Source organism: Mirounga angustirostris, unplaced genomic scaffold (assembly GCF_029215605.1).
Source record: "Mirounga angustirostris isolate CCGP_5_RB_7025 unplaced genomic scaffold, mMirAng1.0.hap1 SCAF_3, whole genome shotgun sequence".
Lineage (NCBI taxonomy): Eukaryota > Metazoa > Chordata > Mammalia > Carnivora > Phocidae > Mirounga > Mirounga angustirostris.
The window spans coordinates 194,905,607-194,918,854 of NW_026991711.1; the positions used below are offsets into that span (position 1 = coordinate 194,905,607).

A 13,248-nucleotide genomic window follows, 5' to 3' on the forward strand; every position below is an offset into this window, starting at 1 on the left:
ATTAGAGCAGGCTGGTTAATCAGAGTCCAGAACAGGTCCTCACATACACAGTTACTTGATTTATGATGGATGCTCTTTTCCAATTCAAGGGGAAAATGATGGTCTTTTCAATAAATGATGCTGGGTCAACTGGATATTCATATTTAAAAAAAAGCGCTCTGGCCTCTAAGACACTATTCAGAAGAATAGTGACCCATCATAGATGGTAAAACATTTAAGCTTCTAAAAGAAAACGTAGGAGAATATTCCAATGAAAAAGCACTAATCGTAAGAGAAACGACAAATAAATTGGACTTCACTGAGAATCTCTTCCGTTCATTATAAGCAATAACAAACCACGAGTGGCAGAAGATTTCTGCGGTATCTTCAATACTGTACATTTTCGAGTATCCATCGACAATACCGAACCATGTGCCAGGGTTCGGTCCGCACATATCCAGAATATATAAAGAACCTCCACGAAACAATAAGAAAATGGAGCCGGGTGTGAACCCGGGCGGCGGATGCCAGAGCTAGGCTCCAATCACCGGGCCTTGCAGGAACAGCGCCTGCCCCGTGGCCCTCTCCGAGCCTGACCGGGAACTCGCTCAGTCCTCCTTAAGCGGGGAGGCGGCGGGGAAGCTCTGGGCCGCGGCTCCGCCCCGGGGGCTGCCTTTTCCTTAGAAGGCGAAGCCCCAAGCCTCGCCTCTCGCCGGCAGAGAGCCGCGCTGTGCGCCCCGCGCGCCCCTCGCCGCGACGCCGCCGCCGCACCCCGCAGGAGCGCGGAGGCCCGTGCACTCGCGCGCCAGCCGGGCCCAGGCGCGGACGGGCTGGCGAGGGGCGGGCGCGCGTCCTCGCCGCTTTGGATGGAAGGATCGAGGTCGGCGGAGACGGCGGCCAGGAGATCCTGAGGCTAGAGCTCCTCCACAGCCCCGCGCCCGCGACATGCCGCGGGAGAGGTGAGCAGGGCGACCTCGCCGTGGGAACGGCGACGCCCGGGACAAACACCGAGGACGGCGAGGCGCGGGGGCGGGTGTGCTCCGAGCGCGCGGCCGGGCAGGGTCCTGGCCGTCGCCTGTCACCCGCCCGCGCCTCCGCTGCCCGCGCACTCGTCTTCGAGCGCGGGCACGGCGGCCCCAAAGCATATCGCCATCTCCCCGCGGTCCTTCCTATCCCGGGCAGCCGTGGGGATCTTTGTGATTTAACTTGGAATCCGAAAGAATGTGACACCGTGTTCGGTGTCACAAAACGAACGGTCCCTCGCAGTTGGCGGCAGCCCTTCCCCGCGCCCCGCTGCGCCCTCCAGGCGGGGCGACCTCTTCCCAGGGCTGGCTCCCCGCCGCCAGCCAGGCCGGGGCGCTGAGCTCGTCTCCCCGCAGGTGCCGCGCCCCTGGCCCGCGTCCTCGCCATGGAGGTGCTGCGGCGCTCCTCGGTCTTCGCCGCGGAGATCATGGACGCCTTTGACCGCTCGCCCACCGACAAGGAGCTGGTGGCCCAGGCCAAGGCGCTCGGCCGGGAGTTCGTGCACGCGCGGCTGCTGCGCGCTGGCCTCGCCTGGAGCGCGCCTGAGCGCGCCGCTCCCGCCCCCGGAGGCCGCCTGGCCGAGGTGTGCGCGGTGCTGTTGCGCCTGGGTGAGTGCGGGCCCGGCCGGCGGGTCCCCCGGAGGCGCCCTCCGCTGCTGGGCCTCAGTTTCCTTTGCGGGCAGAGAGGGGGTGGCCGGGGGTGTTGGGGATAGCCTTGTGCAGGGCACACCTACCCACACTCCCCTCTTTACCCCTTAGGCTCACCTGCCCACCCGCCACATTGCTCCCCAACATGCCTGCTCAGCCTAGATTTCAGACATTCTGGCCATAAAGACTAGAAAGCTCCAGGAAGAATACTGTTTTGGTGGCTGAACTTCCAGAGTGACCCTTGTACTGAGCTGGGCACAAAAATCCTTTGTGGGACCACGTGTCCCGATGTTTGTTTTGGAAAGTAGGTCTTTGCGGCTCCTGCCTGAAATCCCACTGCTCTTTCCTCTTGATGTGGAGGCCTGGTAGGGCTCCCTCTGGAAATTCGGTGCCCCAGGAGGGTCAAAGCCACCATGGGTCTGGGCAGCCAAATCCCACCTGGCCAGCAGGTCATGCTTAGACAGCTAGGGTTACTTAGTTGGAGTGGGGTCCCGCCCAGCAGGGTAACTGTTTCCATCTTCGGAGGGGGTGGGGCCAGCCCAGCTGATTCAGTTTACTTCACCACCAGGACTCAGGTCGCTCACTCTATAACTGGTTGTTGGGAGTGGGGAGCAAAGATGGAGCCCTGATGGGGTGGTTCTCCACACCGAGTGTGGGGAAATGCTGGTCCAGGATGCAGGGCTGTAGGGGGTGCTCTGTGAAAGAGGACACCCTGTCTCTTCCCAGACTGACACCAGTGTCTCTTTGTGCCCTGTTTGTGCTGTGTAGACCCAGCTGCCCAGGTGTGGGGCAGACACACAGATTCCATGGGGGCAGTGTAGAAGATTGTTAGGAAGCCTGCTAGCCCACCCAGGCCTCGGGGGAGGTGGAGAGCCAGTGGGGTTTGGGGAATCAGGCAGGGGTCCAGAGGACCTGGGCTCCCATGAGGTCAGCCACCAATGGCCGTTCCCTCAGCTGGTTAGTGGGGATGGCACTGGGGGAACATTCTAGAGGGCCTTGGAGAAGATGTTTCTTTGGTCTCCCAAGAGGCCCCCCAAACCCTGGGGTAGCCAGAAGGAAGTCTTGCCTCCGTCCTGGCCTGCTCTGCGACTCTGCCCCCAGCCTCTCCGTCCCTGTCTCCTTGTCTGTGAACAGGAGCTGGGTCCTGCCTCTGCCCTGAGCCCAGAGTCCCTATTGTTTAAACTTGTCTGGAAAGCCTGCTTTGGGCTTTGCCGTTCTGAGCAGACTGGTTTCTGTGCCCTCAATCCCCTGTGTCCCACCCTGGAGCCCCAACGCTTCGGGCCTGGTCTTGGGGAGCAGGGGCTGGCCAGGTGCCCAGCACTGGCCCTCTCAGGAGTAGGGCCTTCAAGGTCCTTCCCCAGCTCCAGGCTCTGTGTAGTCCCTGGGACTCTGCTCTGGCAGATGGCTAAGGAGGGCGATGACTTGGACCCCCAGAGCCCTCTCGTTCATGCCTTTCTGCTGCATTCTGCTCTTGGAGCTGCTCTGCGTAGCCCCCTCATGGCTGGCACTGTCCCCCTGCCCCCCCCAGTGTGCCCCTGACCGCCCCCCCAGCACAGACGCCTAGCTCCTGGTGCAGCGGCTCACAGGAAGAAGCCTGGGTCACGTCCCCATGGGTGGTCTCTTGGGCCCTGTCCCCAGCAGCCCCGAGGTCTGCATGTGGGAACGGTCAGGCCCGCCCTGGGAATTTCCATGCCCCCCGCCCGCCCCCAACCGCCCACCAGCCTCGCCAGTTTCTGCTCTGCATCCAGATCTTAGTTTATTAGATGGAGTGCAGCTGGCCCCAGGGATGACGCGGACGCCCTTATCGGCCCGGGCTGTCCTGTCCACAGCATTTCCCTGTTTGCGTTGGCTGCATAAGTGACTGGGCTGGGGGACACCCAGTCCGCGGGCTGTGTGGAATTCCCGGCACATCCCTTCCAGGGGCGCCGCAGCGCGCGCGGGCAGCGGGCAGGGCCGCTGAGAGGGCATTTCCTCTGCTGAGTGTGGCCACCCATCCAGACACACCCACTTGGCACCAGGAGCCCAGGTTTGAGCCTGGGCGGTGCTGGTGGCCCCGGGCAATGGCTTAGCTTCTCGGTTCACGGAGCAGAGCCAGGGCCTGAGCCAGGACGCCCCTCTGAGGCCGCGTCCAGGGGCCTCACCTGTGTGGGGTCGCTGGCATAGCCCCCGCCCATGCAGGGCTCTGGCTGCCTGCCCAGTCCGCCTGCCGCCCGGGCAGCTCACTGTGGGCCATGAGTCACACATCAGGCATGGCCCTCGCTCCTGCTTGGGATTCCCGCCCCACCGGCCCAGCCGGCTTGGCCCTGGGTGGGGGTGGGGGGTGGCTGGCTTGTCAGAAGGCGCGGGCTGCAGGGGCAGGTCTGGGGGTGCCCACGGTATCCCCTTGGTCTTCTTGTCCCCAGGGGCCACGGTGGGGTCAAGTGGGGGTGGCAATTTGACAGGCTGAGTTGGGGGTCACCGATCAGGCCTGTTCAGTGCTATGGGCCATGAGCAGTGGGCTGGTGACGGCGGGGCTGGGGTCAGGCAGGCACGACCACCTCTGACCCCCTGTGTGACTGCCTAGGGGACGAGCTGGAGCTGATTCGGCCCAGCGTCTACCGCAACGTGGCTCGCCAGCTAAACATCTCCCTGCAGTCTGAGACCGTGGTGACTGACGCCTTCCTGGCTGTGGCCTCTCAAATCTTCTCCGGAGGTAGGCCTGGGCACCCACCCTGGGGCGCCCATGGTGCTGCGGTGGGCCGGGGTCTGTGGGCCAGAGCAGGGCCTTGCTGCAAGTAGCCCCCACAGGTCCCGGAGCCACCTTCCAGCTGCACAAACAGGCCCAGAAGCTTGACTCAAACAGGGCTGTGCGGTGCCTCCCCGGGTTCTGAGGACGGTGGGTCCGTCCGCTGGGCAGCTGGCCCCGGGCCTCTCACGTGGCTCTGACCGGCATTAGCTGGGGTGCAGTGGACCGAGGTCTTGCTGGGCTGCGAGGTCCAGGTTGCCCGTTGGTGTTGCTCGTTGGCTGGAGGGGGGCCAGGCTGTCCCCAGTGTGTCCTGCACGTGGCCCGGGGCCTGGGGAATGGGCGTCTCACGGCGTGGCACCAGGTCCCAAAGGGGAGGGTCACAAACAGCCTGGGTGGGCATCGTCAGGCTCTTGTGCTGTAACCCCAGAAGTTACACTCTCACTCTGCCGAGTTCTGTTGGTCAAAGGCACGTCGCGGGGGGAGCCCCACATCCCAGGGAGGGGGATTCAGGAGGGCATGAGCCCCAGTGCAGCGGCTTGCTGGAGAGTCTCTGGGGAATCGCAATACACCTGTCTCACCTGGCTGGCCCACACTCACCTGGGAATCTCCTGGTGCCCCATCTGTGCCCTCATCCCCAACTTCAGCTCCTGCTGCTTCCTGTCTGTACACCCACCTCTAGGCTCACAGGAGGCTACAGGACCCCCCAACCCTTCTCCTGTCCCCGTGTCCTCTCCTTGGAACCCTGCTGGGCTCTCTGTGGTCCGTAGACCTCCATCGACCTCATCTCCCCACCTGTGCTCTGTGAGTCTGTCCCTGCGTCCTGCTGTGTAACGGGCCAACCTCTGCCATCTAAGCCACTGGAGCCCCAGCCCCACTCAGCACCTCTTCTGTCAGCAAATCCCGCAGGTGTTCCCTGGCACCCCGAGGTGCTGAACGGGACAGCCAGTCCCAGCCCTCAGGGAGGGAAAGCTGGGGGCCGTGGAGCTAGAGAGCTCCGGATGCTGCATCCTAGCTGGAGTGGGGAGTGAGTGGTCATGTGCCAAGTGGGGAGGGCCAGCTTCCCTCTGGTGTTTTCTGGAAGGTCCCCAGGCAGCAGGGAGGCCTCATACCCCCTCCTCTGGGAGGCGGTTCTGGGTCTGTTGCTGACCAGCCGAGTGACCTTGGCCTTGGTTTCCTTGTCCATAGGATGATTGGGACAGCAGCAGAGTTAGGGTAGGGGGTACCAGGGGGAGCCACAGTCCCCACCCCCTGCAGATGCAGCCCACACTCTGCAGGGGAACACCTCCCCCACTGCAGGGAAAGGACATGGAGTAGAGGGGCTGCCTCATCCCATTGGAGGTGGACCCCCAGCCCAGCTGATGTCCAGCCCCACTGACCACATCCCTCTGGGGTGACCACGTGTTGACCTCTAGTATCCCTTCCCAGTGAGGTCCCACCAACTCCTGGTGGGTGTGGTGGGGACACGGGATGGCCAGCTGCAGAAGCCAGCCTTCTCCAGGTTGCCACCAGTCAGCACGGACACCCCAGGGGTCAGCAAGGCTAGGACATCGCGACGGGGGTGCTTGGGTGGGCTGGTCGGAGGGCCAGTTTTCTTCAGAGTGTTCTAACAGTCCTGACCTCGGTCCTGGGGGAACCCCGTGAGGGTGACGTGGGAAGGTGCCTTGAGGAGGAGGCAGCAGGGGGGGCCCAGGAAGACTGAGGTGCAGCGGGCATTCGAGGCTGGTGACCACCTTCAGCCCTCCCTGGGCTCCTGTGTCCTGGGCCTGATGCTGGTGCGTGGGTGGCCGCCCTGTGTCAGTCTTGGGGGTTGGGCGGCTGGTTTATGAGCCGAGGTCTGGCTTTAAAAGGAAGGCTTATCTCTGAGAATGCAGCTCTGGCCTGCTGGTGGTTGGGACCGAGCCGGGAGGCCCGACTAGGCCCCTGGGTGGTGGCTGGTGTGTGGGCAGGAGACAGTGGACAGGGGGCCCAACACAGCGCACCCAGTCCACCTGCCCGGCCTTGCTCGGTGGGGGTACAGACCTGAGAGGTTCAGAAAGGCTCTGGGCTCTGGGAGGGCGATGGAAGGCCTTGGGACCGGGGAGGTGTGGGGATAATGGACACAGGCCACTGGCAGCTCAGTCCACTTGTGGAGTTCAGTTAAAGTCTTGTGATTTTCATTTGAGATGGGGCAGAATATACCCCTTCACGTTCAAGCACCTCCAGCCACTCAGCGCCCGCAGGCCTGTCCCACGCGGCCCCCGCTCCTTCCTTCTTTTTTTTTTTTTTTTTAAAGATTTTATTTATTTATCTGAGAGAGAGAATGGGAGACAGAGAGCATGAGAGGGAGGAGGATCAGAGGGAGAAGCAGACCCCCCGCTGAGCAGGGAGCCCGATGCGGGACTCGATCCCGGGACTCCAGAATCATGACCTGAGCCGAAGGCAGTTGCTTAGCCAACTGAGCCACCCAGGCGCCCCCCGCTCCTTCCTTCTGACAGAGCCTCCACACCTGCACCCGCCCCATGGGGCTCTGGGGCAGCTGCTCTCTCACTGGCTGTGTGACCTGCAGCTGGTGTCTTAACATCTCTGAACCTCAGGGCCACCTGGAAAGGGAGCAGGGGCGGGGCTCTGTGGAGCATGGCGTTGTGGATCTGCCAGCTCTGCGGCGACCTGGCTCTCAGACTGTGCCCCTCGCCAGCTTGGCTGCCCCTCCCACCCTCCCCCTTGCTGCCAGGCCTCCCCTTTGCCCCTCGTCCACCCCCCTTTCTCCACAGGGTCAGCCCCAGCCACAAGGCGCTGGCCAGCCTTGGTGCATCCCTGTCTCCCCGTGGCCCCCCTGGGGGGCCTGGCCTTGCACACACTGACCCTCACACTGCACCCTGCGCCCCCACTTCCTCCTGGCAGGCCCCCTGGGGTGTGGGCAGTGCCTGAGGCAGGGCTCTGGCTGGCGGCCGGGGCAGCTTGGAGGGCAGGGACCTGTGGAGGTGTTTCTGATCGGCCGTGCTCCCGTCAGAGGCAGTGGCCACCAGCGCAGCTCCTGGCAGCGTTGGCCCTTTGGCTGCTCAGCTCCCTTCAGGGGAAACACTGATTTTTCCCTCCCTGATTAAAAGTTGGCAGGAGTTTTTGTTTTCTTCTTATTATTACAAGAGCAAAATAGTTTACCACAGAAAGATCGGAAAATGCAAAAGATAAACAACTCGTAGAAACCAATACTAAAAATGAGCAAAGGATCAGAACAGAAGTTTCTCCGAGGAAGATGTGCAGCTGGCTGGGAGCCCGCGAAGAGTGCTCCCCCCCAGCCCCCAGGGTGACGCACGGGGCCCCAGCGCGAGGCCCACCGCCGGCGCACCGGGGTGGCGGGACTCAGTGGAGTCGAGCAGCGGCGAGGACGTGAGCAGCGCGGCCCGGGAACGCGGTTCGACTTGAACGGAGTCCCCACTCCTGGGTGTCTGCCGAGAGAAATGAAGACTCGTGTCTGCGACACACACGTCCAGAGCGCGCCACTCCGAACAGCCACGACGTGCGGACACCCCAGACGCCCACCGTCTGATGAGTGGGTGCGCGAGGGTGGTGTCTTCGCCGGCGGAACACCCCGTGGCCGTGGGGAGAGACGCTGAGCCCCGCGGCCACGCGGATGGACCTTGCGGACACTGTGCCCGGTGCAAGGAGCTAGACCCAGCATGGAGAGCTGGGTGGGAGCCCTTCGGCGCAGATACCTAGAACGGGGAAATCCGCGCGCGCAGAGAGCGGAGGGGCGGTGGCCGGGGCTGGGGAAGGGGCCTGACTGCTGGCGGTGGGGGCTGAGCCAGAGCTGCTCAACGCACCGACGGCCCCTGTAGTTTATGGGAATTTATTACCAACTTACGGTAATGGGATGATCTCTCCAGAAGACCCGAGGCCCGCCCCCTGGAGACCGGCGAGCCGGTGCCTTCCAGGCCTTCAAGTGTGGCCGCCACGGGGAGCTTGCCGGCCCTCGGGGGACCGTGAGGCCTCTGCGGGTCGCGGCACAGAACGTGGCGTTCACCTCGGGGAGCACGGTGCGAGACCCGTCACCGTGACCCGGGGCCCTGGCGGCCCGGCCGTGGAGGTGGTGGTAGCGTGCGCAGGACCTGGGTGGCGGGAGTGGGGCCTCGGGGGGGCGGGGCTCAGGTGAGATTTCAGACTTGGATTTTTTTCAAGGTAAGCTCTGCACCCACCGTGGGGCTTGAACGCACTCTCCCGGGACCAGGAGTCGCGCTCCACCGACTGTGAGCCGGCCGGGCGGGCGCTCCCTAACTTGGATTTATTTTGAAAGCGGTGGAAAGTAACAGTAACAGGAGGGTTTTAGGCAGGTCCAGTTTATGGGCTTCCAAATTTTTCTTGTTCTGGAGATGAAACTTACGCAACACTCGGGCATCGTGAAGGGCACCGTTCAGTGGCCTTTGGTGCATCGGCCGTGCTGTCCACCCCCCACCCCCGTTTCTCGTCGCCGTGGGAGGACACCGGGAGCCCCCTCGGCACTCACCCGTGCCCCTCCCCCCTGCTCCCTGTCTCCCTGCGTTTACCGGCCCTGGACCGTTCACGCACATGGACTCGGATGGACCCGCACCGCACACGTGGCCTTTCTACTGAGCACCGTGTTTCTGAGGCGCCCCCCCAACCCGTGGCAGGTGTCAGGGCTCCGTCCCTTTCCGTGGCTGAGTCCTGTCCCCCTTTATTTTCCTTTCACTTGATGGGCGCCTTGTCGTTTCCTCATTTTGGGGACTGACGGCTCTGGCTGCTGCATGCAGGTGCCCTGGGGGCAGGGGTGCCCTCTGCCGACGCTGCCTCCCGGGGCTCGCATCCTGCCAGCACCGCGGCGGCGGGGCGTGCGGGGCGTGCGCGTGCGGGGCGTGCGCGTGCGGGGCGTGGGCGTGCGGGCGGCGGGGCGTGCGAGGCGTGCGGGGCATGTGGGGGCGTGCGCGTGCGGGCGTGCGCGTGCGGGGCGTGCGCGTGCGGGGCGGCGGCCCGTGCGGGGAGTGCAGGGCAGTGGCCCGTGCGGGGCTGCAGCGCGTGCGGGGCGTGTGGGGCATGTGGGGGCGTGCGGGGCGTGGCCTTTCACAGCGCCTGCGGGCGCGCTCCGGCTGTTTGCCCCGGCGGCCCGCAAGGTGCAGCCCGCATGACATGTGAAGCTTTAATCTGATAGATGGCGATCTCTGCCTTGTGTTCTCTGACTTTTCTCCGGTTATTCGTGAGGGCAGACATTTTGCAGACGTTTGATGCAGTTGTAGTTTCCCTTTGTGAAGCAGCTGTTTATTCTGTGCTCCTGTTTCTCTTGCAAGTTTTCTCTTTGCTCTCGCTGACTCGTGAGCTCTCCTTGCGCTTTAAGGAAGCGCACGCCCTAGGTCGGCAGGCATGCTTGCCCCCACTGTCCTTCGGCGGCCTCTTCCCGCCGGGCGGGCTCCGTGCTGGTTCTGCTTCCCAGCAGCTCCTTGGTCTGGAAGGCGGTTCCCCTCACGGGCCTCGGCTGCTTTATGCACACCGTGTCCTGGTGCCCTCACCTGGCCCATCAGAACAGACAGGCCCGGGGCAGGTGCCCCCGGAGGCCGCCCCCGTGCAGCGTGTGCAGCTCTGAGTCAGTCGCCCCCACCCCAGCCTCAGTTTCCTCCTTCCCACACGGCCTTGCTGCCTCCTCACCTCCTCCAGTGGATGGTGGGCTGGGTGCGGTTGGCCTGGGCTTTGGCGCAGGTGCATGATGGAGGCTTGGAAAATCTCCGCCCGAGAACCGCCCTGGAGGGTGGCAGCACCGACGCATCGCGGGTGGTGGCTGGGGCTCGCGGGGCGCTGCGGGGCGCTGCGGGGAGGGGCAGCGTCAGAGGCATGGCGGGGGCGTGGCTCAGAGTCTCAGCCTTCCTGTGACCCCGAGGGCTGGACCGGAGCCAGGGCTTGGGTGGCCTTCTGCTGACCAGCGTCTGTCTCTCTCCCTGCAGGCATCACGTGGGGCAAGGTGGTGTCCCTGTACTCGGTGGCCGCAGGGCTGGCCGTAGACTGTGTGCGGCAGGCCCAGCCTGCCATGGTCCACGCGCTCGTCGACTGCCTCGGGGAATTTGTGCGCAAGACCCTGGCACCCTGGCTGCGAAGGCGCGGCGGATGGGTGAGGGGGACCTGAGGTGCCCGGGCGGGGGTGGGGATGGCTGAGAGCCCGAGCACCTGCGGCGGGGGTTGTGGGGGGCTGGAGGAGGGGTGAGGCTGGGCTGCCAGGCCCAGAGCTGCTCCTGCTGCCCAGCTCCGGTGCTGACCTGTCCTCTGCTACCTCCACGCCCAGAGCCTCCCCCGTCCAGCTCCGGTGCTAAAGACCTGCTGCCCCAGAGCCCCTGCGTGGCAGAAGGTGGTCTGCAGATGTGGGCCCCTTGGCCTGTGAGAGGGAAAGTCCTGTCACTGCCCAGAGCCCCCACACCCTACCCCTCCCAGCCATGTTCCGATGCCAGGATGAGACCAGCCCAGCCCGCAGGGGTGGGTGCGTGAGTCCTACCCACCACAGTCTCTGTGCCCCCCACCTGCCCGCCCAGGCCTCGGGGGCTGCTGGGCCCTGGGCTTGGGGCGCCAGCCCCCCCCAGAGGAGATCTCCGTTTTCTTCTCTGTGATGGATGGTGGGCAAGGGTGTGTGACGTCCACTGGCTGGGACGACAGAGCTTAGCCTCTGCTGAGGCCAGGCGGTGGCTGGGGCTGTGGTCTCCTCTGGAGTTGGCATTGGTGGGGACAACATTGCTTCCAGGTTGACCCTTGCCTGTGGTCATTCTTCAGCAGAGGGAGCTTGCTGAGGCCTCTGTCCTCCTGCTGTCCCCCCCCCCCCCCGGGAGCCAGCACGGGTCAACCCCACACTCAGCATCCAGACTGCAGCAGGAATAGAAAGAAATAAGGAATGGCCGTTCACTGGGCTTCTGGAAAGCTCGGTTCTCACTCCTCTTCTGAGGGACGGTGTAGCTGGATTGGTCGCTTCCTGGACCCCAGGCCCCACCGTGCCGAGGCAGGACGCGGGGGTGTTTGTGGCCCTGTGGGCAATAGGCGGGCGGCCGTGTTGGGAGCTGGCACCTGGCCTGGGGAGGTGGTGGAGTCCCCAGCTGGGCAGTGTCCCGTCTGCCGGCCTCTGCCCACGTCGAGCTCCTGCCTTCCCCTCCCGCGGTCCAGAGCAGACCACAGACCTTCCCTGACAGCCTCAGGCAGCTCCTCACGGGAGTCCGCTGACGTCCCGCACAAGGTGCTCTGTTCTCTAACCGCGTCCTCTTGCCTCCCAGACCGATGTCCTCAAGTGTGTGGTCAGCACAGAGCCCGGCTTCCGCTCCCACTGGCTCGTGGCCGCACTCTGCAGCTTCGGACGCTTCCTGAAGGCTGCCTTTTTCGTGCTGTTGCCAGAGAGATGAGCCACTGCCTCCAGCACAGGCTGAACCCGGGCTCTCCGACCCAGGAGGCCCTGGCCCCCCGAGAGCATCCGCATCCTCGACTGGGCCGGGAAGGCTCCGACGCTCAGAGCCCCGCCTTCGTGCTGGAGGCCCTGCCCTGAGCCCCTCGCCCGCAGACCAGGCCCTCCAGAAGGGGCAGCAGGGGGGTCCTCCCTGGCCTGGAGCTGGGCTTCAGTGCCTTCCCCGTTGCTCCCCTTCCTCTGGAAATTCTGCTCGTCCTCCTTCTGGAGCCAGAAAATCAGGGTCACCTCCCGGGTCTGAAAGGAAGGGAGATGGGAACACCAGGCTCTCACTTGATGGCCAGGTCCCCTCCGTGAAGAGGGACCTGTCAGGACATGAGCTGGCCTTGGTCCTTGTGGGCAGTGGGCCCTGCTCATTTAGTCAGAAGGTGACGCTGGCCTGGCCAAGGCTGAAGGAGCCGTGGGGTCTTACTGACCTTGGAAACGGCATAAAGCTTATGTGCTGGTTGCTTCGTCCATTTCTGGAGGGATGGGTGTGTCCCCCTCCCATGGCGGGGTCCCTGTGTGGCAGGGACCAGGGGTGGGGGGCTCCAGGATGGCACACTGACTTAAGAGTGCACAAGCCCATGAACAGGAAGGTTGGTGTGTGTGTGTTCAATTCCAATAAAGTGTCACGGCCATGGAGAGTGACCCATCTGCTTTCTTGTGCCTGTCCTCGTGCCACCGCCCAGGGCCTGCACAGAGGCGGTGAGCCCAGTGTGATAAACATGAAGCCCACGAGTGTCCCAGCATCTTCCCTGATGAGGGGTCTGCGGCCACGCTCCACGATGGGGAGCTCATGTGCGCACATACATGCATGCATGCACACGCACGCGCTCCTAGTCACACTCATGCGCATGTACCAGTAACGAGTGGTGGGTTGCTCAGCCATCCTGCCCGGTGCGGCTCCACACTCCAGCCAGGCCATTCGATGCCTTCTCTTGGCCAACAACAGCCTCCACCCCCTTCTTGGGCTCCCCCGTGGCCACCTCGGGGCCGGCTCTGGGCAGTCCTCACCTGTGCTTTCTGATGCAAGGACATTGTCCCCAAGCGGGCCCGACTCCTGCTCGGCCACAGGCACATGGTGCCGGGGGGCTGCAATGTAGCCTCTCTCAGTCTGGTTCCTGTTCTGGACGACGAGTGGCTGAGGCCTGCCGAGGTCAGCTGGCCCTGCCTTCCCATCCAGCCTCCCAGGGAAGCAGGAATCCTGACAGACGAGGCTTTTGTGCATGAGCGGCAGCCTGTCCACACCTCGCCGGGAGTCAGCTGCGCTGGGAGGCCCGTTGCTTCCTTCAAGCCCTGCCTGGCCCCCTTGCACCCTCCCCAGGGCCGGTGCCCTGGTCAGGTCAGGTCTGCTGCACCTGCCTCGTGTCCTCCCTCACGCCTGGCCCCAATCCTGAGGCAGGCAGGCAGCAGAGGGGATGCTCAGGACAGTAGCGAGGTCTGAGGCTGCTCGGACACACAGAGTTAGAAAACGCAG

General features: G+C 64.0%; 1 protein-coding gene across 1 annotated transcript; it reads left to right on the forward strand.

Moving 5' to 3' along the window:
• The first annotated feature begins 673 nt into the window (after positions 1-673).
• Positions 674-12,413, forward strand: BOK (BCL2 family apoptosis regulator BOK). Its single transcript, XM_045867560.3, has 5 exons — positions 674-938; positions 1,359-1,610; positions 4,213-4,341; positions 10,300-10,463; positions 11,605-12,413. Exons 2-5 carry the CDS (start codon positions 1,388-1,390, stop codon positions 11,728-11,730), a joined length of 642 nt encoding a protein of 213 aa, XP_045723516.1. The 5' UTR covers positions 674-938; positions 1,359-1,387; the 3' UTR covers positions 11,731-12,413.
• Positions 12,414-13,248: the final 835 nt, after the last annotated feature.